General features: G+C 54.2%; 2 protein-coding genes across 7 annotated transcripts; both read left to right on the top strand.

Annotated features, from left to right (window-relative positions):
- Positions 1–853: 853 nt before the first annotated feature.
- CSF3R (colony stimulating factor 3 receptor) lies at positions 854–18,375 on the top strand. 6 transcript variants are annotated; one of them, XM_045782497.2, is made up of 19 exons: positions 3,948–4,083; positions 5,235–5,293; positions 6,468–6,601; positions 7,165–7,248; positions 8,041–8,110; positions 9,074–9,367; positions 10,279–10,402; positions 10,556–10,743; positions 11,576–11,745; positions 11,860–12,013; positions 12,100–12,179; positions 12,595–12,802; positions 13,743–13,931; positions 14,332–14,433; positions 15,056–15,202; positions 15,318–15,458; positions 15,695–15,788; positions 16,021–16,102; positions 16,499–18,375. In XM_045782497.2, exons 5-19 carry the CDS (start codon positions 8,080–8,082, stop codon positions 16,976–16,978), a joined length of 2,484 nt encoding a protein of 827 aa, XP_045638453.2. In that variant the 5' UTR covers positions 3,948–4,083; positions 5,235–5,293; positions 6,468–6,601; positions 7,165–7,248; positions 8,041–8,079; the 3' UTR covers positions 16,979–18,375. The 6 variants fall into 6 exon arrangements, with proteins under 6 accessions (XP_045638449.2, XP_045638450.2, XP_045638453.2 ...); XM_045782493.2 differs by lacking the exons at positions 3,948–4,083; positions 8,041–8,110 and adding an exon at positions 854–974; XM_045782492.2 differs by lacking the exon at positions 8,041–8,110.
- A 674-nt stretch (positions 18,376–19,049) lies between these two features.
- MRPS15 (mitochondrial ribosomal protein S15) lies at positions 19,050–25,078 on the top strand. The gene is made up of 8 exons (XM_045782509.2): positions 19,050–19,294; positions 19,582–19,626; positions 20,740–20,815; positions 21,612–21,660; positions 22,156–22,240; positions 23,190–23,248; positions 24,489–24,680; positions 24,929–25,078. The coding sequence occupies exons 1-8, from the start codon at positions 19,162–19,164 to the stop codon at positions 25,061–25,063; spliced, it is 774 nt and encodes a 257-aa protein (XP_045638465.1). The 5' UTR covers positions 19,050–19,161; the 3' UTR covers positions 25,064–25,078.
- Positions 25,079–25,466: the final 388 nt, after the last annotated feature.

Consider the following 25,466-nt stretch of genomic DNA (forward strand, 5'->3'; position numbering starts at 1 on the left):
CAGCAAGTGGAGAGAGGCAGGAGAGGGCCCTCGGGCAGAGAGACCGGCCCCAGCAAAGGCCGGGAGGCACAGAGTTCAGGGTGTGTTCAAGGAAGAATGAGTGTCCAGATTCTGGTTTCTTTCTGAGTCAACAGCTCAGGCACTTTTTGTAAGCAGGCAGTCCAAGGCAGGCAGCCTCCAGTAAACACCTATTTGCACAATCGAGGTCACACACAGGGACGTGTTTGCACAATGACCTGTTTGCACAATCTCAGCCGACGGCTATATTCCAGCCAAACCAGCCCGCGGCCGATGAGCACAGCCCCCACTTCCGGACACTCACCCTGGCCGGCCCACCCACTCCTGCCCCCTGGGGGCAAGCAGCTCCCTGACCCACTCAGGGAGCCCCACGCACCACGGGCAATGACAGAAACTGAAACGATCCAACCTGCAGGAGGCCCACCAAGAGCAGGGTTTCTCCCCTGGGCTCCCTGACTGGGCTTTCCAGCCCACCGAGGTCACTCTGTCTGATGGAGGAGGGGGCCAGGGACAGGAGTGCTGGAAGAGGAAGTATCCACAAAGCAGACACTGGGTGTGATGGAGGGGAGATGACCACATCTGTCTCGTGCTGTTCAGCTCACCAGAGTAAACATTTATTGAGCACTTACTGTGTACTTGGCTCTGATCCACGTGTCTCACGTGCATTATTTCACCAATTTCTCTCAAAAATCCTGTAAAGCAAATACTACTATCCCCATTTTAAAGATGATGAAACCGAGGCTCAGAGAGGTTAAACAACTTGCCCGGCACCACACAGCTAGTAGGTGGCAAACCCAAGCAGTCTGACACTTCAGCCCCACTCTTAACCTCTCAGCACTAATATAACGTCGCCAATGTCTCTCCCTTAAGGAAAGTTCTTCCTTCAATCTAACTTTCATTTCAGCTGCTACAGTTTTGTTTCCTGGTGCAGGTCTTCGGCGGAGAATGGAGCACAGGTGAGTTCAGTAAAATCTTGCTCTGAAATACTGAACTATGCACTGGGGGGAAGGGAAAGGAGTTTCACTGAACACCTACCATGCTGGGGTTTATAACTCCCATAGTTCATTTAATCCTCACAAAACCCCTGGGAGGAGTTATTTTCCCTGTGGCGGATAAGGCAACGGATGGAGGCTTGGACAGGGAGATTCTGCAGCCTGGGAGATCCAGAGGCTGGAGGCAGAGACGAGACTATGGTTCCTGCCCTCAAGGAGTTCACAGTCTAATGGAGGAGGCAGACAGCCAACAGCCCACTGCCGTAATATGGGATCGCCAAGGAAGGAAGGCACCCGACCCAGCCCAGAGAGATGCTCAGCACAGGGTGGAGGTCTGAGCTGGGTCAGAGGCAGGACTCAGCCAGCTGGAGGTGACAGGGGGTCAGCGAAAGCAAACACAGAGAGGTGTGCAGAGCCTGGGGCAGGGAGGGAGATGAGAGCCAGTGCTGCATGACTACAGCCCGAAGAAGTGTGTCTGGGGAAGCGGAGGCAGGTAAGGCAGGGGAGGGAGGTGGTGCCGGCTGGTGGGGTATCTTGATTGTTCTGTGAAGGAATTAGGATGTATCCTAGGGCCTCTGAAGAAAGGGGACCAGTATGGTCAGCTGTGTGTAGGAAAGCTCACTCTGCCAGGTGCTGACAGAGGGTGGAGGGAGAGAGCCCAGAGCAGGGAGCCCGCGGGGAGTCCCGGTGAGGGCTAGGGAGACCTGACAAAGGCAGGGAGAGAAGATGAATTTCAGAGTTGTGGACAAGACAGAGAGCTCTGTAAAGGCAGGAATGAAAATTGCTTTGGTCACCATTGTACCCCTGCACACGTTTTCTGAATGATGAACCAAAGGCCCATTCTCCTTCATGATGGACTGATTGGATATGGGAGTGTGGAGAAGGGGGTGTGAGGAAGGACTCCTGGGTGCCTGCGTTGGGTGACTTGGGGGAGTGGGGACGGTGATACACTTTACCAAGATGAGGCACATGAGGACTGGGGACAGGTTTGGCAAAGTGGGGGGAAGATTCATTCATTCAATCATTCATTCGGTATGCACCGAGGGCTCACTAGGTGGCAGGAAGTGTTGTAGACAATGGAGATAAAGTTTTGCACAAAACAGACTAAAACCCTTGCCCTCGTGGAGCTTCTATTCTAGTGGGAGGTGGGGGGTGGGGAAAGCCAATGACAGATGGTGAAAAGGGACATGGGAAAAAAGAGAGGGCGTAGGGGGGTGCAATTTTTTTAAAGGGTGGTCAGAGAAAGCCTCAATGAGAAGTTGATATGTGAGCAAAGATCTGAAGAAGGAGAGGGAGTGACCCATGTCATTATTGGGGGGGAAAGAATCCAGCCACAAGAAACAGGAAGTGCAAAGTCTCTGAGGCAGGAGGGACCTTAACAAATGTAAGAAACAACAAGAAAAACAGAGTAGCTGCAGCAGAGCCGCGAGGGGGAGAATAATAGGACAGGGGGCCCCCATGTTGAGTGGGGCCTTGTAGGTCATCGAAAGAGCCTTGACTTTGACTCTGAGTGAGATGGGACCCACTGGGGGGCTTTGGGACGGAGGATGACATGAACTGACTATTTTGGGGGTCAGTATCACACTGGCTGCTGAAGGTACAATAGACAGATGGGTGGGGGACAAGAATGAATGGAAGTAGGAGACCAGGAAGGAGACGACGGCAACGATGGAAGTAGGAGATAAGGGTGGTTTAATCCCGACTGGTATTGGTTTAGGTGCTGTTTATATTCTCCAGCTTTTTATCATGAAAATATTGAAACATAGAGCCAAGGTGAACTATGTAGGAAACACCTGTCTACCCAAGATTCTGGTTATATTTTGAAAGAACAGTCGACGGGGTTTGCTGAGCACGCGGGGCCTACAGGACATCATGGGGAGGTTGCCACAGAAGGTAGGTATTCCCATCTGGACCCTCCACGGCAGCCCAGGTCTGCCCCTCACACCAGACTCAGAAGACTTGTTTTCCTAAAAAGGATCATATGTTATGGACACTCTGCTAGCCGTTTGGTACCTAACCTTACTGGGTCATAAATCCGACACACTCTGAACAGTCTGAACCCTCTTCAGAAAAATGCACAGAAAATTATTTATAAGCAGTTCCAAGGGGCGCCTGGGGGGCTCAGTCAGTGAAGCGTCTACCTTCGGCTCAGGTCGTGATCCCACGCTTCTGGGATCAAGCCCCGCCTCGGCTCCCTGCTCAGTGGGGATCCTGCTTCTCCCTCTCCCTCTGCTGCTCCCCCTACTTGCTCTCGCTCTCTGTCAAATAAATAAATTTTTTTAAAATCTATATAAGCAGTTCCAAGGGAATCATAGATACAGACAATGAAAGACACAAAATTTGGTCTACTGCACTCAATCAAAACATATTCACAACAGAATCGTTGTGAATAAACCAATTTCAAGGTAGCATACGAAGACCCTGAGCCTCCCCATGCCATCCCCCTGTCTCGTTTCCAGAGTCCCCATTTCCCCATTGCCAGTTAATGGTGGAAAATACACAGTGAAGAGGGGCACAGTGAGTCAGGTACAAAACTTCCCATAACATGGAGGCTACCCCCTCGAGTACTGTGAGGATTGGGGTCCCAAGGCTAGAGCCAAAAAGAGGCTTAGGGCCTAGCGAGCCTGCGAGTCAGGGTCTGTCTCCCACTGATGCTCCCCCAAGGGGTGGGGGCATGGGAATGGCACCCAGGCGGCTTGAAGCCTGGGCCTGGCCAGCCCCAAAGCTTTGAGGTCAGGAAATCCGGAGGCAGGGGAGAGGGACACCGTTGCCACATTCCCCGGCCCCTTTGAGACCCCTGAGGCAGGAAGGCTGTCTAGCCTCACCGGCTTCCCTCCCAGGCTCCTTCCTGGGAGGAAGGGGCTGCCCTGTGCTTCAGCGACTGACTGACAGGGCAGGGGAGGGAAGGAGGCTGGGCAGGTGTTGCAATCGGCGGCCCCTGGGTCTGTCAGAGACCGAGCCATTAACGACAGGGCTGGGGAGAGAAGCTGGACTGAGGCTGTTTTCAGGAACTTGCCCTCAAGAGGAGAGCAGAGACCAGGGAGGCAGGCGGGTGCCCGCTGCAGGCTCCAGCGTGAGTAGGGGGTCCACGGGGAGGGCTGTACCTTGGGCTTGACGGGACCCTCGAGTCCCGGGTCCGCTCCCCCCAGCTCTGCCAAGGGCCCATGGGCAGGCCTGGGACCAGGGCTCCTGCCTTCAGCGTTGGTCCCTGGGAACCAGGAGCCCTGGACAAGGAGTCTCTTTTACCAGGGCTGCCCCCACTTTGGGGGGGGTGCATTGGGGAAGTCACAAACCGCTGAATATCTCTTTGGGGACACCGAGCTGGGCTCGGGGAAGGGCACAATCACCATCTCTCTCCACGTCCCCATCTCAGACCCTATGTCTCAGCCTGTCCCTGTCTCCCCTGTTTCTGTCTTGCCTCCCCAACCCCTCCCTGGCCTATCTGGGCTCTGGGTCTCTGTCTGTCCGTCTGTCTCCGAGTCTTTCTGTGCCTTTCCCTATCTTTCACATTTCCCTCTCTCGAATCTTAAACTCTCCTGGGGACCTCTTGCTTCTCGGCCTTGAGCACCTGGGCCTCTGGGTCAACGTCCTCGTCCCCTGGGCTCTTTCTCTCTGCACCTGTCCCACCCAGGCTTCACCACCTGTGTGCCCATTTCACATTCTTACCCCTTCGGCAGCTCTGCCTCCCTCTTCCTCGCCACCACATCTGGGAGGGCCTCTCCCTCTGTTCAGTCCCAGCCCCCTCCTCCCACAGGAAGAATCTCCCTGAAGGAGAGGAGACATGACAGGGCAGAGACAGTGTGAGCTGGGGCAGGGAGAGGAGGGCAGAAGGCCGAGTGCAGGGAAAGGAGAGGAGAGCAGGAAGAGGCGGGAGATGGCAGTGCCTCCAGGAGGCAGCGGGTTCCGCTGGGACTGACTGGGGAGAAATGAAGCAAAGAGGAGACTGGGGGGGCCAAGGAGCTACAAGTAAGAGACCCAGAAACGGGGCTTTGAAACCATGTAGTGTGACACAGATGAAAACAAGGTGGCTGTCCTAGGATGCTGTGACCACACAGCCTGCGAGGGGGAGAGGAGGCCACATGCTGGATTCCATGACACGGTGTCCCACTTTACAGAGCGTGAAAACAACTTATGGTCACTGAGTGTGCTTGTATCCCAGCCCATCTCGGTGCCTCCTCGCTACCATCCTGAGAAGTGTGTGCTAATGTTCTCCCTCTTTCACAGATGGGGAAACCAAGGTTCAGAGAGGTGAAGTAACTAACTTGTCCACGGTCACAAAGCTGGTAAGTCGCGGAGCCGGGGTTCAGAGCAGGTGGTCAGCTTCAGAGCTGGGCTCCCACCCTCTCCACATACTGGCCCCCAGAGAGTGAGCCATGCTCCAACAGGTCCCCGGTCACACTCAATGGGGGTGGGGGGCACCCCGGGCTGCCGTGGGGGACCAGGGACTGCTGCCAAACATGCCAAGGGGAGGATGCCAGGGCCTCTCAGAGTGGGGTTTGGTTGCCCATTCTGGACAGGAGCCAGAGGAGAGGGATGAAGTAGTACCTTGCTGGACATAAGCTAGGCCTTATGCTGACCCTTGCTGGGGTGGCAGGGCTGGGGTATGATCAAAAGCACATGGAAATGGAAAACGGTGTCCCAAAGTCTGGGCCTAGGAGGCTAAATCTTCCCCATCGAGTGTGCTTGGGAGATAATCAAACTGCTATGCTGGAGTAAGAAAGTTGCCAACTACTGATTGGTAGACAGGGATACTCTGAACAGTTGTGCGGGTTTCTCACTGCACAAAGCTGCTCAGCTGAGGAGCAAATGGAGGCTGAAATCCAGCCTATTCTTCAGTTGCCTGGTCTTAGTGTGGGGCTGCATCTGTCCAGAGGAAGGGGCACGTTTTTCCTGATTTGCAAAAAAAAGTGACGTATGGGCTAGCAGTCCCCTGGCATCCTGATACGGAAATGAATATGAATAGCCCAGGGGCTGGGGTGAGGCCTCTGTGAGAAGGAACAGCCTGGGGTATCTTGGGCAGCTCTTATTCACACCTCTGTCTGGGAGGGAGAGAAAAGGGAGAGAAGCTTTCCTGCCTCTAAGCACAGGGGATCCCTTGGGACACCACGTGCACGTACGTGTTCCTGGTCATACATGTAGGCTCGTCGGGGATTTCCACTGACCAGCTGCCAAGAGTGCCAATTGGTGCTGGAGAATCAGGTGCCTGGTCCCAAGACCCCAGTGGGGGCAGAAGGGAGGGTAAGGCTAGAAGCCCACCCCAGTGGCAGAACACGCTTTGCATAGTTTCTGGGACACCTGGCGCCGGAACACCTCCACAGTTCTGAGCCCAGAACTGGGGTTGTGTTGGACCCCCTGTGCCCTCCCGTTCCCGCCATCGCCATGGAGCCCAGCTTCCCACAGGCGTAACCTGACAGCCCCTTGCCTCAGCTATTCTGTGCCATTACCCCTTTCTGCCAGGGAGCGTCTCTGACCCTTCTGGCACGGCTCCTCAGGAGAACCTGCCTCGTACTCACACGTGTGCAACCCGGATGTCCCAGGAAGTTAATACCCCAAAGAACACCCCTTGACCGATGGGGGACAGAAGTCAGTAGGTAAATGTTCCCATCCTCCCTCGTGTTCAAGGGATAAATTGTCCCTTGAGTGGATAGTCCTGAGGCATGTTCCACACAGCTCCTTGGAAGGTTCCAGCAGGATGGAGCCCCAGTTGCCCCTAGAGGATGACCCCAGTTCCATGATGTACCCTTGTGTCAGCTTTCCTTCCTTGCCTGTTTCATTCTCCCAACCCCTCACTCTGGTCCTGGGATCTTTCCAAAATAAACTACCTGCATACCATGCAAGCCCAGCTAAGATAAAAGGGAAGGGGGAAGAATGCTGTTCCTTGATGCTCCTGTCCCTGCTCTCTCCCGAAAGGCAAATATAGTAACGACCGTGGCCGTCACTTACAGAGTCATTGCCTATGTGCCTTCCATCATTTCGTGTCTTCTTCCCAAAGTCCAGTGCAGTATAGGCTGTTATTACCTCCATTCTGTGGACAAAGAAACTGAGGCTCAGAGAGGTCAAGTCACCTGGCCAAAGCCACACCGTGGCAGAGCAAGGGTTAAGCTCAGCTCTGACTCCAAAGCCCATGACCTTCACCATCCCCCTCTGCCTCCAGGTGAACACCAAACTGGCACTATGGCAGGGCTGGGAACCTGGAGCCTGACCGTCGCCGCCCTGATTATCCTGCTGCTCCCCAGAAGTGAGTATGGCCGGGGACAGGGGTGCTGTGGGGAGAGGGGAGTCACAGGGAGAGAGATACAGGGGTAGAGGAGGGAATCATTTGCCTGCACTGCCACACTGCTCCAGGGGTTCCCAGAGAATCAAGGCTGAGCACAGATGTGGCCAGGCTGCCACCCACAGACCTCTGGGGGCAAACCACCACCCATGCGGAATGGCCAGAGGGCCTGGGCTGGTCAGCCTGCAAAAGGCCAATGGACCCAGGTCTTGTCTGCAAATCTCTGCCAGGCTTGTCAGGAGGAGGCTCTGGGTCCTCTACAGCCTTCATGGGCGACAAAGGAATCGGGGTGGGAGCCATAGGAGGCAGGATTCCTCCTGGAATAAGGAAGCCCAGGCAGAGCTCTCCAACCATGGAAACTATCTTGAGAGGTGGAGAGCTTTCCATCTCTGGGGGTATGCAAGCTGAGGCCAGGATTGACAGGGATATGCTGCATAGCAAGGGTCAGCAAACATTGCTTGATAGCCATAGTTCGGCTTTGCAGGCCACATACAGTTTCTGTTGCATGTTCTTATCTGTTTTCTGTTTTGTTTTCACCCTTTAAAGATATAAACCCCATTCTTAGCTGGCAGGCCGTACAAAAACGGGCCATCCCAGCCCTGCTGCAGAGGATGCAATGTTAGGTGGAGTTCTGAAGTAAAGAGTTTGGCGAGGTTCCTCCCAGTCCGAAATTCTGAGTCGGTGAAGTGATAGGAGCCCCATGTTGAAAGTCATGAACTTGCTCTGTGATCCTGGGCAAATTCCTTCTCCTCTTAGGGCCTCAGCATCTTCAACAGCAAACAGGCGTCAGAACACATGACAGAGGAAAGACGGCACGGTGGGCAAAGTACAGTGCTTCCTTATTTGTTTATACAATAAATACTCACTAAGGGCCTATTCTATGCTAAGCTCTGGGCATACAGTAATGAGACCAACAGCCAAGGCCTCTGGCCTCACGGAACCTTTGGTCTAACTGGGGAGACAGACGAGCAACTTATCACGTGACTATAATTATGAAGGAGAATAAGAGCTTTAGGAAAATTCAGGGCACTTGGCCTGATCTGGTTGATCAGCGCCTGGTCTGATTCCCCCAAGATGCTAGATGTTAATCAGGTGAGCAAGATGAAGGTGGGGATTACTTTTCATCCCCATTCTACAGATGAGAAAAATCGAGGCACAAATAGCCTCTGTAACCTGCCAGGGTCCTATAATTAAGAAGCAATAGAACCGGGCTCTAAACCCAGGCGGTCTAGTTCCAACACCCGTGCTCTTATCCACCACACCACTAAAGTGCTGGGCGGCTGTGGTCCAGACGGGGTAACACAATCAGATTTGAATTCTGAGAGCTGTGGCTGTGGGGTTCTTATCACTCCAACCATTGCTTTCACCACCTCTGGGGAGGGAGCCGCAGAGGGGCCTCGTCCCTGCCTGGCAGTGTGCTGGTGGTGGCCCGCAAGACCTAAGTGTGCACATTTCCTCCCAAGTTCACGTTCAGTGATGTCACGCTGGCAGCTTGAAAATCCGTCTTGGCGGGAATATTTACACCAGAGAAAGCAGCCTATACTACCCATCGGGATCTGGTTTTCTCGTAGAGCCAGTTGAGAAACATTGATCAACACATCACCAGCTCTCTCTCACCCCTGAGAGCCCCTCACCGTCCCCATAGGCATTCACCCCATCCCAGCCCCCATATCTTAGGGGGTGAGGCAAGGGGGTAAGGGCCTTGAGTCTAGGAATACAAAGGCCTAGGTTTATAGCTCAGCTCTGCCGGGCATAGGAGTGACTCAGGGCCCATCCTCTTCTACCCCAGGCCTGGAGGAGTGCGGGCGCATCAGCCTCCCAACCCCCATTGTCCACCTGGGGGATCCCATCACAGCTTCCTGCACCATCAGCCCGAACTGCAGCCACCTGGACCCCGAGTCCCAGATTCTGTGGAAACTGGGAACGGAGCTTCAACCCGGAAAGAGGCAGCATCTGGCGGATGGAAGGCAGGAATTCACCATCACTGTGGCCCATCTCAACAGCCCTCGGGTCCTTCTCTCCTGCTGCCTGCGCTGGGGCACCAGCCTGCAGATCCTGGACCAGGCTGAGGTGCAGGCCGGCTGTAAGTGCCCGCGGCCATCCACCCACTCTGCCTCCACGCCCTCCTGCCGTCACTCTTAAGAGCTCGTAGTATTTCCTGAGCTCTTGCTGAATAAGCACGCTACGGGCATGGCATCAGATAATCTTCCCTACCAGTACAGAGTGCTGTGCAGCCCCATTTTGCAGATGAGGAAACTGAGGCTCAGGGAGAGTAAGTGACTTGGTGAAGGTCACAAACTAAGGATGTAGCTGAATTTTCTATCAGGCAGCATGGTGGAGTAACCATGACTCCCTCTGGCTGGCAAGGAAGCCCAAATACTCAGCCATGGGACGGTGTGCCCAGGGAGGACACTCGACCAGCTGGGCCTGCTCCTAGTTTCTCAGCCTTCTACTCAAACTGAGAAGCGAGGACTTTCTGCCAAGCCAATGCATAAGAAAAACACTAAGACCAGTTTCTTTCGTTAAGAGTCACTCAGAGTACGCCTAACACTGACATAGCACTTACCACGTGCCAGGCATGGCTCAGAGCGCTGCGGACATAGTAAGGCATTCAGCCCCCACAACCCCAGGGGGTAAGCATATTCCCATCACCCCTGTTTCACAGATGAAGAAACTGAGGCACAGGGCAGTTAAGTGACTTCCAGATGTGCTAAAAATGGCAGAACCAGGATGAAAAGCCAGGTGGACACTGTCCCTGTCCAAGAGGGCAGAGCTGAGGGGGTGGGACGCTCTGTGGCACTTGCCCCTGTCCAGGCCTGCATTTGACTTTCCCCAGGGCTGCCCCTCCAGGGTCACCTGATAGGGAGACAAGCAAATAGACAAGGTGACCCCAGAGGGAACTATCCAGAGCAAGGAAAGAAAGCTGACTATTTCCAATTGGAGCTTTCTGCATGGTCCTACCCAAAGCCCTCACTCTTCCCACCCTGTGTGCAGACCCTCCCGCCGCACCCCACAACCTGTCCTGTCTCATGAACCTCACAACCAACAGCCTCATCTGTCAGTGGGAGCCAGGACCCAACAACCACCTGTCCACCAACTTCACCCTCAAGAGCTTCAAGTAAGGGTCTCTACACTAGCCCCTGGTTCTTTTGGATCCTAGGGTGGGACATGGGCGGGACTGTGGGTTGGGGGAGCCAGAGGCAAACATGAGAGGGAGAAGGGAGCCTCGCTTTCTTCTTCTGCTAGACACCCAAGCCTGGCCTCTTGGCAGGAGTCGCGGCAACTGTCAGACCCAAGAGGACTCTATCCCCGACTGCGTGCCTAACGATGGGCAGAACCACTGCTCCATCCCACGGAGACACCTGCAGCTGTACCAGAACATGGGCATCTGGGTGCAGGCCGAGAATGCGCTAGGGACCAGCAAGTCCCCACAGCTGTGCCTCGTTCCCATGGATGTCGGTGGGTGATGCCGGGTACGGGGGAGGGGAGAGGCCCCCACAACGGACCAAGCCAGAGAGGCACAGAGAGGAAATGACAGACCCAGACAGACAAGGAGACACTGGAAGACCAAGAGACTGAGGCAGACAAGAGGGACAGAGACAAAATGGAACACAGGTGGGGACAGAGCCATGGAGACACAGACACACAGACACGGAAGAAACAGAGGCAAGGAGACACCTTCAATAATTCTCTCAGCAAGTTTCTTAAAGCGCCCACTAATTACCAGGCATTGTTCTAGGTGCGGGAGAGACAGCACTGAACGAAATAGCAAAACTCCTGCCCTTGGAACATTACATTCTAGGGGGCAAACTAAATAAAACAGAATGTCAGGTGATGAGAAGTGTGACGAGGAAGTTAAAACAGGGAAGAGTGTAGGGAAAGCTGGGGTTAGGGGACAGTTGCCCTTTCAGTAAGGCGGTCAGGGGCGGCCTCACTGAGAAGGGGACAAATTGGAGAAAATCCTTGAAGGAAATGAGGGAGCAGGCCACTGGATATGAGGGGAAAGGGCTCCAGGCAGAGAGAACAAGTGCAAAGGCCCTGGGGCAAGAGGATGAAACAGACCTAGAGGGAGACAGACACACGTACAGAGACAGACCTGCAGAAACGTGATGACATGGAGATGAAGAGACACAGAGAGACAGAGAACAAAAAGAGAGACAGACTGACAGAAACCCCAGGGATGGAGACCTAGGGCTGAAAGTGCAACAACAGGCAAAGAGAAAAGCAGGAGCAAGGCAGACCCCTACGGGATGGGGCAGGGGACGTTTCTGACAACACCCTCTCCCTGCAGTGAAGCTGGAGCCCCCCACCCTGTGGGCCCTGGACCCCAGTCCTGAGGTGGCCCCACCCCAGCCAGGCTGCCTGCTATTGCGCTGGGAGCCATGGAGGCCAAGCCTGTACATAGAACAGAAATGTGAGCTACGCCACCAGCCACAGCCTGGAGAAGCCAGCTGGGCCCTGGTGAGGCGGAGGGCGACCTCAAGAGCCTGGGGGTTGGGGGGACTGAGGGGAGGCTGGCTGAGCTGGCCCTGAAGGGCACAGGATCCAGGCTCAGAGCCTCGGCCACCCCACCAGGTGGGCCCCCTGCTGTCGCAGACCCTCCAGTATGAGCTCTGCGGGCTCCTCCCATCCACAGCCTACGCCCTGCAGCTGCGTTGCACCCGCTGGCCCCTGCCTGGCCACTGGAGCGACTGGAGCCCTAGCCTGACGCTGACCACTGCGCAACAGGGTAAGTGGGTGGTGAGGGCCTGGGAGTAGCTATCAGGGCAACGTCCAGCCTCCAGGGCCCTCTCTGACCCTCTTCTTGCTCCATAGCCCCCATCGTCAGACTGGACACATGGTGGCGGCAGAGACAGCTGGACCCCAGGACGGCGGATGTGCAGCTGTTCTGGAAGGTGACCCATTCTGACATCCCTCCATCCCTGAGACTCCTTCCACCCGGACAGATCCCTGCGGGCTGGGGCTCAGGAGTCCAGCCGGTCCGGGAGGCTTGGATTTGTATGTCATTTGCAGGCACTTTGCATGTGCCTGGGAAGCTGGGCAGTGCCCTTCTGGCGAGACTAGAATGCAGGACTCACTTATGACAAAGGGCCGGTTCAGGGATGAGTTAAGTGCCAACCTGCTTCTTCCTTTCCGCCCTCCTAGGTCCTGGCACGGGGTAAACAGGGCAAGAAGGAAGGGAGGGAAGAAGGCTGGTTCCCAGCCTGTGGGACTCAGTTCCTATGACCCAACCACCCCATCTAGAAGCCCCACCCCACTCAAGATGAGCTGTGCAGCCCCCTTATCCTCTTCTTCCCGTGCCCACTGCAGCCAACGCCCTTGGACAAATACAGCGGACAGATCCAAGGCTACCTGGTCAGAGCTCCAGACCAGGCTGAGACAGTCCCCCCCCTCTGCAACACCACGGAGCTAAGCTGCACCTTCCATTTGCCCTTGGAAGCCCAGGAGGTGGTCCTTGTGGCCTATAACACAGCCGGGACCTCTCATCCCACCCCAGTGGTCTTCCTGGAGAGCAGAGGTAAAGGGGGCTGGTGGCCAGTAGAACGCGGTGGTTAAGCACGTTAATTCGGAAGCTAGGTTGCCTGGGTTCACATCTAGTCCTGTCACTTGCTAACAGCGTGACCGGGGCAAGTGACCTAACCTCCCTGGCCTCTGTTTACTCACCTAGCAAAGGGGGATGATACAGTGTCTACTTCAAAGCATTGTTATGAAGGTTACATGCGTCCAGACCTGTGTCTGGCACCAAGTTACTGCTCAGTATGTGTTAGCTACTATTATTATCACGAGCCAGAACCAAGTTAAGCTGGTGGTGGTAACACACACACACACACACACACACACACACACACACATACAAAGTGCAGACGGTCATAGGCACACACTCCCATGTGCACACACAGAGACCATCTGCCCAGGAAGATGGGGAGAAAGCCCTACGTTTTTCCAGCTGAAACACGGTCCCTGAGTTAACTGCTCGTTCCCAGGGGATCAGCCACCACCACCACCCCCAGGTTCCCCTGAATATGGTGAGACTAGTGATAACAAGAGCAAATATTCCAACTTACTAGCCATGTGACCTTAGACAAGTTACTTAGCCTGTCTCAGTTTTCTCCTTGATAAAATGGGGCCAGGGTGGCGGCTCCCTCACGGGACTCTTAGTGGACTCAGGAAATGAACACGCTCCAAGGACCACAGCGATAACCCCACGAACGACACAGCATTAGCATCGATCACCATCAGGCACTCCTCTGCACGGGGCACTGTGCTAGGCTCGTCCTAGGCATCATCTCATGGGATCTGCACCAGACCCCTTGCAGATGAGCAAACTGAGGTCCTGAACGTGACTGACTCAAGGTCACCCAGCTTGTAAGTAACAAAGCCAGGACTAGAACCCAGGCTTCTGGCTCTGGTACCTGCATTCTTCTCGCTTTTTCTGTCACCTCCTACTCTGTCTCCAGGTCCGCCCCTGGCCAGACTCCACACCGTGGCTCGAGATCCCTACAGCCTCTGGGTGGGCTGGGAGCCCCCCAGCCCTCGGCCTCAGGGCTATGTGATTGAGTGGGGTCTGGGTCCCCCCAGCCCCAGCGGCAGCAATAAGAGCTGGAAGATGGAGCATAATGGAAGCATGTCTGGGACGCTGCTGCAGGGTGAGGTGCAGGGTGAGGCGGACCCAGCAGGCGGGGCAGGCGGGCTGGCCGGGCCTGGGAAGCAGGGAGGCAGTGTTAGTCGGACAGTACGCAAGAGGCAGCCTGAAGCACCTGAGAGAAGCATCTTCCTTGACTCTTTACTGTTCTCTCCTATCCCCAGGATCAGAACGTTTTCTCCCAGTGTAACCAGATGCTCACTTTTCACAGCCCTGACCCCGCCCCCTTTCTAGCTTTCCCAATTTCTGCCCTTACCCCCATCGAATGATCCGAAGAAGAGATGGAAGAGGCTAGCTCTGCAATGGGAGGCTGGGTTATCCCCAACTGGAGGTCTGGGGTTAGCTCCTGATCACCTGCAGAGGTCAGCCCCTCACCAGGGGCCTGCCTCATCTTCTCTCTACAGAGAACATCAGGCCCTTTCAGCTCTATGAGATCACTGTGACCCCCCTCTACCAGGACACCGTGGGACCCTCCCAGCACATCTATGCCTACTCCCAAGAGATGGGTGCGTCAGCCACCAGGCCCCTCCCAGAATCTTCTCCTCTCCGTGCCTGCCTGGGCCCCAACAATCAGGATGATGAGGGAACATTTCCTTCCTCCCCCACCCCTGGCTCAGAAGAGGCTCTCTCCCAACCCCAAGATTACCCCTGGCTTACACTGAACCCCTGCAACCGGACAGAAGTCAGGTGGTGGGGTGATAAAAATTAGGGATTGGGTTTGGCAGAATTTGAGAAGCAAATCTGGCAAAAATTGATCAATTTTGCCCTGACAGAAATCAAGTGTCATGTGTGGCAGAAATTAGACAGAAGGCCTGGCATAAAGTCAGAGAGCGAGCGGCAGAAATCAGATAATGAACCCAACAAAATGAAGCCTGGCAGAAATCAGGCAAGGCTTTGGAGTCAAAGAGAAACAAGTTCAAATCCTAGCTTAGCACACTTATTAGCTGATGGAATTCAGTCGAAGGTCCTGGCAACATGAGGTTTAAGGCACGAGTCCCCTTGGACTCTTTTTTCTTACTCTGAACCACAGCGTGTCTCAGTTCTGGGGTCCAGGAAGCCACAAGATGTCCCGCTGGTTCCTCCACTCTGCCCCGCTCGCCGTCAACCCCTGCACCTCTCTCCCGACAGCCCCCTCCCACGCCCCAGAGCTGCACCTAAAGCACATTGGCAAGACCTGGGCCCAGCTGGAGTGGGCGCCCCAGGCCCCCGAGCTGGGGAAGAGCCCCCTCACCCACTACACCGTCTTCTGGACCAATGCTCAGGACCAGTCCTTCTGTGAGTCTATCCTTAGCACCACACAGCCCCAGAAGGCCTGGGAGGGGGGAGCTCAGCAGCCTTGGAGGGAGCCCCGGCATCTGGACCCAGGCTGACCATTCTCTTCTACTCCCAGCCACTGTCCTGAATGCCTCCTCCCATGGCTTGGTCCTCCACGGCCTGGAGCCTGCCAGCTTGTACCATGTTCACCTCATGGCTACCAGCAGGGTCGGGGCCGCCAACAGTACAAGCCTCACCCTGATGACCTTGGCCCTAGGTAAGGGGAGATGGGGGCCGGCCAGACAAGGCTATTGGGAGGGTTCCTCACCCATCGGATCTTTCATTTTGAGGGCTTACCTGGATCCACTGGTCTGAGGGAGGAGACCCAGCCCCGCGCGTGAAGCTCAGCCTGAGGGAGGAGGCCCAATCCTGCCCTCAGAGCCCAATCTGGAGGAAGAGACCCAGCCTTACTCGCGTGCACTCTAACGTCTTCTGGCTTTCCCCTCACCCCAGAGGAGTCTGAGCTGCATGTCCTCCTGGGCCTGTTTGCCTTCCTGCTCTTGTTCACCTGCCTCTGTGGGGCTGCCCGGTTCTGCTGCAGACCCAGGTGAGTCCTTTCAAGAGACCTGAGCTACCCCTGCCCACAGGGAATTGCAGCCTGGAGTGGGCCAGGCCAAGGTCCTCCTCGCCTTCGCAGGCCTCAGGGCCCATGTCTGCATCAGGCCCTCCACCAGCTCCTCTCCACCCAAGGGGCCTTCAGCTGCTGGGACTGGGTGGGAGAAGGAATGGAAAGATGGGAGGGCATGCCTGACCCAGCCTTCACTTGCCTTCTTCTGCAGCAGGAAGAATCCCCTGTGGCCAAGTGTCCCAGACCCAGCCCATAGCAGCCTGGGCTCCTGGGTGCCTACCATCATGGTGGAGGTGAGACCCCACAGGGAGAGGGAAATGGGGCCAGGGGGTGCTGGTCCAGGCTCCAAGTGAAAGGCTACTCCTCCCATCACTTCCTGGCAAGGTCCCCTCCCTCTGGAGGAAAGCAGATCTGAGTTTGAATCCCAGCTCTACCCATTTCAAAGCCTCAGCCATCTCACTGTGAAATGGGACGTACCTCACTCAAAATTGTTGGGGACATTCACCAAAGTAAGTCTGAAGCACATAGCACGTGTCAGGAAAATGTGAGGTGCTTTCCAGGTGTCATCATTTGGGTCCCAGCAGAGAGCAGCAGGAATAGCCCCACAGCTGTCCCAACACAGGAAGGGACAGTGGTTGGGATGAACATCTGAGATGAATCATGCCCTCACCCTACATCCTTATGTCCAGGAGACCTTCCAGCTGCCTAGCCTTCGGGACCCCGGCATGCCACCCATCACCAAGATCACAGTGCTGGAGGAAGAAGAGAAGAAGCCAGTGCCCTGGGAGTCCAATGACAGCTCAGGGTCCTGTGGCCTCCCCACCCTGGTCCAGGCCTATGTGCTCCAGGGGGACCCAAGAGCACCTTCCACCCAGCCCCAGCCCCCGTCTATCACCAGTGACCAGGTCCTTTATGGGAAGGTGCTGGGCAGCCCCACAAGCCCAGGTCCGGGGCACTATCTCCGCTGTGACTCTACTCAGCCCCTCTTAGGGGGCCTTTCTCCCAGCCCCAAGTTTTATGAGAACCTCTGGTTCCAGACCAGCCCCCTGGGCACCCCAGAGCCCCTGGTCCCAAACCAGGAGGATGATTGTGTCTTCGGGCCACTGCTTGACTTCCCCCTCCTGCAAGGGCTCCAGGTCCACGGGGTAGAGGGACTGGGGGGCGTCTAGCACTTCCTGGGCACCCCCACCCCGGCCTGCCTCTTGAAAGGACTGGCCCACAGAGGAGAGGAGAGCGTGAGTAAGCCCATCATGAAAAATCACCTAGCCCCAGAAGGGCAGAAAGGGTACCGGGATCTCCCTATCTCCAGCCCCCAGCACCCTTCCTCTATCTCCCCAGTCTCCACAGGCTGGGCCTCTCACTTTTGTGGCCAGAGAATGTTTCGTCCAACCCTGCCCACTAGCCTCTTGTGCTTATTTCCTGTAATTTCAGTCTCTTAAACCGGTCCATGGTTTGGTTTGGTTTGATTTTGAGAAACTCGAGTGTGCCTGTGCCTCTGTTCTTTTTCTTTTCAGGGTGCTCGCAGTGATGGGGGTTCTTATCAGAAGTGTTCATTTGGGTACTCCTGCCTTCGCTCATTCATTCCACCGCCATCACCTAGCACGTAGGCCCTGTGCTGGCAGCAGGGATTCAAAAATGATTTGGCTCAGTCCACACTCAAAGGACTCAGAGACTTGAAGACTGGCCATTAGGGCACCGTGGTCAGGGTTGAGGGGTGTCACAAAGTGCTGTGGGACATGGGGAACAGACTCAGAAAAGCCCAACCCTGCTGGAGAAATATAATTAAAAACAAAATCTACTAGGGCGCCTGGCTGCCTCAATGAGTGGAGCGTGCAACTCTTGATCTCAGGGTTGTGAGATCGAGCCCCATGTTGGGTGCAGAGATTGCTTAAAAATAAAATATTAAAAAAACACAAAATCTCCTGCCAACCTAGAACACCTCTCCATGAGGGTAGAAGAGGACGAAATCAGTTTTATTACTGAATGAACATTAAGCCAGAATGTGATTCACGTCACCAGCAATCTCCTAAAGAGCTTGAAAAGACAGAAAATCTTACCCTTGTATGTAGCCAAGTGGATACATTCTCTCAGGATAAATAATACCTAGGCCTCAAGCAAGAGGACTTCACGACACTATCTGTCACACAGAGGTCATCCTAAATTCACCTGGTAAATGGGGTAAACACCTGTGTTTGCTAATTGCCTTTATCCCAAAGAAATCGAATTTTCTCATAGCTTTATGAGAAGAGGCAGGTTCGCAGCTTAGAGCCCGGCAGAAACTGGGAGACAGGGCCACTGTCTTCCTTAATGATTACATTTCAAGAGATGACTCCTACATCCTGGAGAAGGACATTCCTGTGCTGTAAAACTGGCAAGAGGCTTACTTGGTTTTTGAAAAGATCTGCATGGGTCGCAAAAGGACAGAGGAAGAATTCACAATTACAACTTTTCAAAAGTCAATGCTTTAAGAAAAGTGAGGGGGAGGAGAGCTTTTCCCCTTTTTGCACTAAGGGAGAATTAAAATGTTATTTTTATTTCATTAAAAATTTATTTTTCCTCCTTTTAATTTGTAGTTGTCTTTACACCCCTCCTTTCACAATAATATCACAGCAAGTTATTTATTGAACGTCTTCTATACAGCAGGTCCTCTGCACACAAGTGCCTCCGTTAATCCCCCAACAACCTAGAAAGTGGATACTATTATTATCATTCCCGTTTGATGAATGAGCACACCGTGGCCTAGCAAGGTGGGGTGGTTTGCCCACAGGATCACAGTACACGGCTGAGCTTCAGTTCCAGCCCAGGGCTATCCCATCCCCAAAATCAGCGACCTTCATCACGAGGCTTACAAGGCTGCCTGAGAGGACGCTGAATGAAGCCCAGCAGCTCTTCCGGGGCCTCATCCTGGAATGTGGTGGGAGAGGAAGAAGAAAGACTAGGTTGGGGGAGAAGGCTAAGGCAGGCCCTACGAAAGCTTCCAAAATAACCGGGGCTCGAGGCCAGGAACACAGAGTGGGATTAAGGACAGGATGCATGCCCAAGAAAAAAAAAAAAAAAAAAAAAAAAAACAGCATCTTAGAATTTATACAGCACCGCACACCACTAACCAGGCCCGCAACCACCCACCCTCGTGCCCTGCCCAGCTGCTAACCAGACCTCTCTCCTCGACCCAATCCCGCCGCACCCCGATTCTTGCCTTTCTAATCCATTCTCTCGGTCCTCATCTGCTCTGGTCTCGCAACTGCGCTCCATTGGTCGAGCCTGAGCCAGCATGGCGGCGCCCATGTAACCCAGTCCTTGCCGCGAAAGGGACGGCGGCCGTGGCGCCGGCCCCGCGGGGTCACAAGTCACCATGCTGAGGACCGCGTGGAACGCGCTGAGGTCGCTTCGGACCCAGGCAGTGGCCCAGGCCCCAGTCCTTGGGCTTCCGGGGGGAGCGTGTGCCAGGCCTCCCTCCCGCCAGTGGGGCCTTCCCTCTCCTCAAGGTGAGGCGTTGAAAAGCGGGGCAACGCATGGAGGGAAGTGGGGTTGGGCGGAGATGGAGGATACGGGGGACAAGGATAGGGGAACAGAGCGGTGGTAGGATGAGGGAGAAAGGCCGGTGGGTGTGGAAGAAGTAAGACGAGGTGGGAGAGGCGTGGGGCAGCGGGGTGCGGAAGAAATGGGGCGGCGGTTAGGCGGAGGTACACAGAAGACCATGCGGGGGCCACAGAAAGGAATCGAGGCTGGGCTAGTTAAGAAGATGGACCTCAGCCGTCTCTCTTCTGCGTAGGTGTCATCCTCCCGGCCGTTCGCGCATATGCCGCCCAGAAACCAGGTAGGAGCTCTCGGGTGGGACTTCCGCGGAGAGGGAGTGCCTGGAGGGGCGCCGGATGGCCAGAGGGACGGAGGTGGCTAGTTAGAACCACTTAATGGTGTGGGTAAACTCGTGGGCCAGAGGTCCTGAGCAGAAGACCCCCACGTCTGCCTTGCCACCAGGCTGTAGCCTGAAACCTGTCTGGGGTGGAGAGAAGCGGGGGGGCGGGGGGGCGGGGCGGGAGCAGGAGCAGGAGCCTGCGGACTGGGTTTGAGTGAGAATGAGCTAGCTTGAGGGAAGGGGTGCTGGCACTACCCAGGCCTACCTAGAGTATAGGTAGACGCTTTGTGTCTGTCCTTCTGAGGTGGAGAGCTTGGTTTCCCATTCCAAGGCAGTCTGCATAGTGGGAAGATCTCTCTTCCTAGTTAAATGATACTGGACGAGTTACTCCCTCTCTCTGAGTCTCATTCTAAAAGGACTGTAAAAGTATCTATTTGAAAGGATTGTTGTTAGGATTCAGTGATAACACGTGGAGAAAGCATTCTCCGCACTGGGTGCAAAACGTAGTATATATTAGCATTTATTGCTGTGATTTGCATAGCGGCAGAGCAGGATCAGACTGGAGAGGACCAGTTAATCTCCCTCGTGCCTCTCCCTCACTTTCAAGGGAATATGACACACACCAAAGTTGAGGGTTTCCTATATGTGGTCTTTGTTTGGTGCTTACTGTGTCCTAAAGCTCGTGGTCCCTCCTCAGCCCCCTCATTTCATTCATGCTGTCAGCCAGCAAGTGTTTCTTGAGTGTCTGTTTTACATGAGGCCATGGACCAGACCGGGGTATTCAAAGAGAGGCAAACTCCAGCCATCCATAAAAGGACCCATCCTGGTGGGGGATCTAAAGAGGTGTGAGAGGTAAAGGCACAATATGGGACCTTAGGAAAGGTCGTCTACTCCCAGCGTGAAATGTCAAGACAGTTGCCTGCAGGGTTTGCAAAGGAGAACCTGAGCCCAGAGCTCCCTGGTACCTTTCTAGAGGTCCTGGGTATCTGTGACAGAGTTGGTGAGAAGAGCCAGGACGGAGAGGATGGGCAGTGAGAGTTGACTCTGGGTGTTTTCTGTCTCTGCACTTGACAGTCCAACCCAGCCAAGAAGATGACCCGCCCCCTTCCACGCTGCTCAAAGACTATCAGAACGTTCCTGGAATGGAGAGGTAAGCAGAAAGATATCTCTTTGATGAGGCACGGAGCCCTAAGAGAATTGGGAAGGAGAGAGGGAAGACAGTGGCTTCGAGGCCTGGCCCGCTGTATCTGAAGCTTGATGATAGAATCAGGCAGAGAACTACTGAAGCCCAGGGTTGAGGAGGGGCAGCAGGGGCAGACTGGAGTTCATGGAGCTCAACTGCTTGCCTTTTTTCCTTCTGTGGTTCCGATAGAAGGAGGCAACATGCCTCACAGGTCTTTGTGAGATCTCCCGTCTGTTGATCCTCACAAAAGCCCTGTGAGGGAAGAAATAGTGTCCCCATTTTATAGATTACTAATGTCTGCCCAATGTCATACAGCTCCTAGGGGGCAGGGCTGAAAGACACCAAAGCCAGGATCCTTCTGCTCAGCCCCTGCCTGGTACAGCGAGAGCTGGGCAGTCCTTCCGCTGTACTGTGTGACAGGCGAAAAAAACAATGATTACAGAATTGAAATGTCTCAAGACAGACTGAACCATATTCTAGCTGAAATGAAAATCGTCCCTTTGCCCACCCTGTGAGGAGCCTGGAACAGTCAAGCTGACAGCCCCAATTTTGTGCAGTTATCACATCATTCCATATTCTCAGCACAGCAAATCGGATTCGTGCTGACTTTTAATCCCTGACAAATGGCTCCCCACTTCCACAGAGACACTCTTTGTTACAAAAGAAATTTTCGATCATTCTTGCTTTTCAAACTAAAATGGAAACAGCATCGATTCCCCTCCCCCCCACACACCTGTCTGTCATTGCTATGCTTTTCCCACAGGTTTGATGATGTCGTGAGAAGAGTCTTGTCTTTAGAAATGGCCAACCAGGTGAGTTGGCCTCAAACCTCAGCCTCTCCCAGTCCTCTCCTCTGGGACTTGCTCCTACTGTGGTAACACCTCCATCCCATGCTTCTCAAGTCACAGTATTTATTCCGCTGTCCTTCTGTGTCCACTTGTCCATCCCCCAGACCAAGGATCTCCAGGGCAGGGATAATCTTGTTCTCTCACTGTATCCCTAGCACACAGCACCCAACAAACAGTAGGTACTCAGTAATGATCTAATGCCTGAATGAATGAGCACAGTTTGGGGACCCTCATCTAACAAGCTATGTCACCTGTCATTGGCCTTGGGCTCACCTAGATGTGAATAGCCATGTGCTGACCAAAGGCCATGCCCTGGTGAAGTGAAGAGTGAACAGAGTGAAGCCAGGCGCTGAGCTTTATGGCCTGGTTTCTATGACTGCAGCCAGGGCCTTTGAGGTATGAAGGCTAATTCTTGGGGGATGGCAGACCTCACAGATTCTCTGTCTCTATCTTCAACAGAAGGAGAAGCTAAAAATCAAGCAAGAGCTGCTGATGAACAAGATTTTGGCAAACCCTGAGGACACCAACTCCCTGGAGGCTCGAAGTTGGTCAGAGGGCCCTTGGGGAGTGGGAATGCAGGGGAGTCTGCTAGGTGGTACTCGATCCAGGGCCCTTGTCTACAAGGGCACCAGGTATCAGATGTGGCTTGATGAAGCGAGAGACAAGAAGGACCCAGGGCAATGAAAACTGGACTCTGTGATGCTGGAGTCAGCGCCCAGGTCCCTCCTCCTACCTCTGTTGTGAGCTCAGGCAAGTCTCCTCAGGCACCAAAGCTCGTCTCTGTGTCTCTCTCTACTCTGCAGCTAAGGAGGTGAAAGGGCCAGGTGGTCAGGGCCAAGGTTCCACCTCACTCTACAATCAATGCTGCCAACACTCATTGTGTGTACCAGAGGGGCCTGCTGTAGTGAGAACGTCCCCTTGGCGCCACCTTCCGCTTCTGCCTTTGCCCCCATCTTTGCAGCACAGGCAGGAATCAAACAAGAGGCTACCTAAGGAAGGATATTGCAGGGCTTTAGGAGAGGAGTGGGAGCTGATAATTCTGAAAACTCATTAGTGAAAACAGAATTAAGGGTGGTAGCTGAAAGGGGAGAGGCAAGGAGTAGCCCCTTGACAGTTCTGGAATCTAATCTTGCCGCGTTGGCTAGGACTGCCAGCTCAGGGTCGAATCATTAAGAATGATAACATGTATCATAGACTAATTCCTGAATTTAATAGGAATGCTCTGAAGCTTTACCATTAAGAATGCTATTTGCTACGGTCTGGGGATAATACCTTTATAAGAGTAAGGAACGTTCCTTCCTTAGGCTTTGCTTTCCAAAGGAAAGATAATCCAGAGTGTTTTGAGATCATGAAATTCAGAGTGCTTTGGGAATTGTAGGGAGCTGAACCAGAGCACTGCTGATTTTTATTCCTTGAGGTCTTAAAACACAACCCAGGCCCGGGCGCTTCCTTCCTCTGTGCCAGCTCTCATCCTCTGTGGTTTGTGGTTTCAGTTGTTGCCTTGACTGTCAAGATCCACAGTTACGAAAAACACATGCAGAAACATCGAAAGGTAAACCTTGGCCGTGGCTCACGGCTAAGCACCAGCCCCCAGGGGAGAGGAGTCTGAGAGGTCAAGGGCTCTGGGTCCAGGGAAGCAGCTGGAGAAGGCGAGTGGCTGCAACACCAGGGCGCCCACCTCTCAGCTGCAGTGGGGAAAATGTTTCCCTCCTACCTCCAGTGGAAAATGGGAGCCTTACAGGGCTGCACTGAGTGTCACCCATGGTCAGGAACACAACCTTCAGGACGAGGTTGCAGTGTCTGGCACATAGTGGGTGCTCAGTAACTATTTCTTGAATATTCTGGGACTCCGTTCAAATTCTCAGCTCCGCCATTTCCACTAACCAGACGTGTGACTTTGGGGAAGTTACTTTCCGTGCCTAGGCCTCAGTTCTCCTGTCTGTAAAGTAGGGATCACAGCAGTGCCTGCTGAGAGGATTGCGAGGAGCGCGTGAAATAACAAAGTACCAGCATGGTCATGGGAAGTACTAGGCCTGGTGCTGAGTACTTCACATACATCAGCTCATTTAACCCTTACAACTATCCGTCTGTTCCATTTGACAGAGGAGTGATCCAGGCATGGGGTGATTGGGTTATTCCTCAAGGCACAGCACAGGGCAGTGATGCGCTAGGACTTGAAACCAGGGGGTCCTGCTCCAGGGCCATACTCTTAACCATGATGCCATATCCCAGCACAGCACTGGGCACAGAGTTGCTGTAATTAGGTAACTGCAGGTATTTTTAACAAACGTACCATTGTAAATACAGACTGGTAAATACACCTGGAGCCGGCTGCACCTGCTCTTTGGAGATGAGATTTTTGCTCATCCGGAGTGTGGAACAGCAGCCCCACTGCAGAGGTCCCTTACAAAGGAGCCCAAGGCCTTCCCTTCTCTCCACGCCAGCTGACAGCTGGCCAAGCTGTGGGGAGGCTGAGCAGGGGGTGATAGGGGAAAGAGCCTGAGATTTAGAGTGAGACCCGTAGACGCAGATTCAAGACCTGACCTCACGCAAGGTCCCCACCCTGCATAGTTCTAGGACCTTCTATGAATCAGGTGACATCTTTGAGCCTTTTTTCCCCCATCTATAAAATGGGAATATCAATGACAATACCTACCACAGAACGACACTAATATTTCATCAGATTGTCAGGAGGTTTCAGTGAGATGATAAGATGACCGTCCTTTGTTACCGTAAAGTGGCACACCGCTTATTTATATAATACTAAGAGCAGTACACCCCCTCTCTCACAGGACAAAGCCCACAAGCGCTATCTGCTGATGAGCATCGACCAGAGGAAGAAGATGCTCAAAAACCTCCGGAAGACCAACTACAGTGTCTTCGAGAAGACGTGCAAGGAGCTGGGGATTGAGTACACCTTTACCCCGCTGTACACCTGGAAAGGCCACCAACGCTGGGCAGCCAAGAAGGCCCTGTGCATTCGGGTACGAGTCAGAATTGCTGCTTTGGTTGGCCCCGCTCTGGGACTGTGGTGGGAGAGCAGCAGGGAGGGTTGTCTGTTCCTGCCTGAGGCACGGAACTGGCCCCCAGACCCTGAGGAGGCGCACTGGCCATCACCCCCACGGAGAAAGGCTGGCATGCCCATCCAGGGAGGCCTGTTCCCGCCCCACCTGCTCCAGACCGGAGGTTTTACATAGGATTACAGTCTCTTCCTGCTCCCTTTCATCCCCAGGTCTACCAGGAGGTACAGAAACTCAAGAAGCAAAAAAGGGCCTTAAAAGCTAAAGCAGCAGCCCAGAAACAAGGCCAGAAGAACCTGGAGAGCCCTTCCAAAGCCGGACCAGAGGCAATCAAAGAAAACCAATAAATTTTATTAGAGTTATGTCTTTCTGCCTTAAAGGATAATAGGAGAGAAGGTGGGGCTCTGTGTGGCCTGAGGAGGAGGAATTCGTTCTTTCATTCAGCTCTGAGATCCCAGTCTTGTCGGAGGCAGAGCCTCTGCCCTCAGACACTAGAGGACACATTCTCACAACACACCTCTCACACACTCACATAAACAGCACCCTGTGGTCCAGGTGACGTACCTGCAGAGGTGAAGAGGTGAGACTGAGCGCCCAGCTGCACAGAGGAAGTGTGGCCGGCTGGCTGCCTGGCTGCCAGGTGAGAAGGCCAGCTGTAAGAGCTGCCTTTGGGACTGGGCCCTGAAGGATGAGTGGAAGTTCACTGGGCGGAAATGGGGTGGGAAAGCATCCCGGGCAGAAGGCATTGCA

Source organism: Ursus americanus, chromosome 33 (assembly GCF_024610735.1).
Source record: "Ursus americanus isolate L20-20 chromosome 33, mUrsAme1.1.p, whole genome shotgun sequence".
In the NCBI taxonomy this organism is placed as follows: domain Eukaryota; kingdom Metazoa; phylum Chordata; class Mammalia; order Carnivora; family Ursidae; genus Ursus; species Ursus americanus.

Bases quoted from the DNA above. Each gene is read 5' to 3' on its own strand.
- CSF3R (XM_045782493.2), top strand. From the start codon at position 7,185: ATGGCAGGGCTGGGAACCTGGAGCCTGACCGTCGCCGCCCTGATTATC. The intron at 11,746-11,859 runs GTGAGGCGGAGG...CCACCCCACCAG, and splicing joins GAGAAGCCAGCTGGGCCCTG to GTGGGCCCCCTGCTGTCGCA. The intron at 12,014-12,099 runs GTAAGTGGGTGG...CTTGCTCCATAG, and splicing joins GCTGACCACTGCGCAACAGG to CCCCCATCGTCAGACTGGAC.
- MRPS15 (XM_045782509.2), top strand. From the start codon at position 19,162: ATGCTGAGGACCGCGTGGAACGCGCTGAGGTCGCTTCGGACCCAGGCA. The intron at 19,627-20,739 runs GTAGGAGCTCTC...TGCACTTGACAG, and splicing joins ATATGCCGCCCAGAAACCAG to TCCAACCCAGCCAAGAAGAT. The intron at 24,681-24,928 runs GTACGAGTCAGA...TTTCATCCCCAG, and splicing joins AGAAGGCCCTGTGCATTCGG to GTCTACCAGGAGGTACAGAA.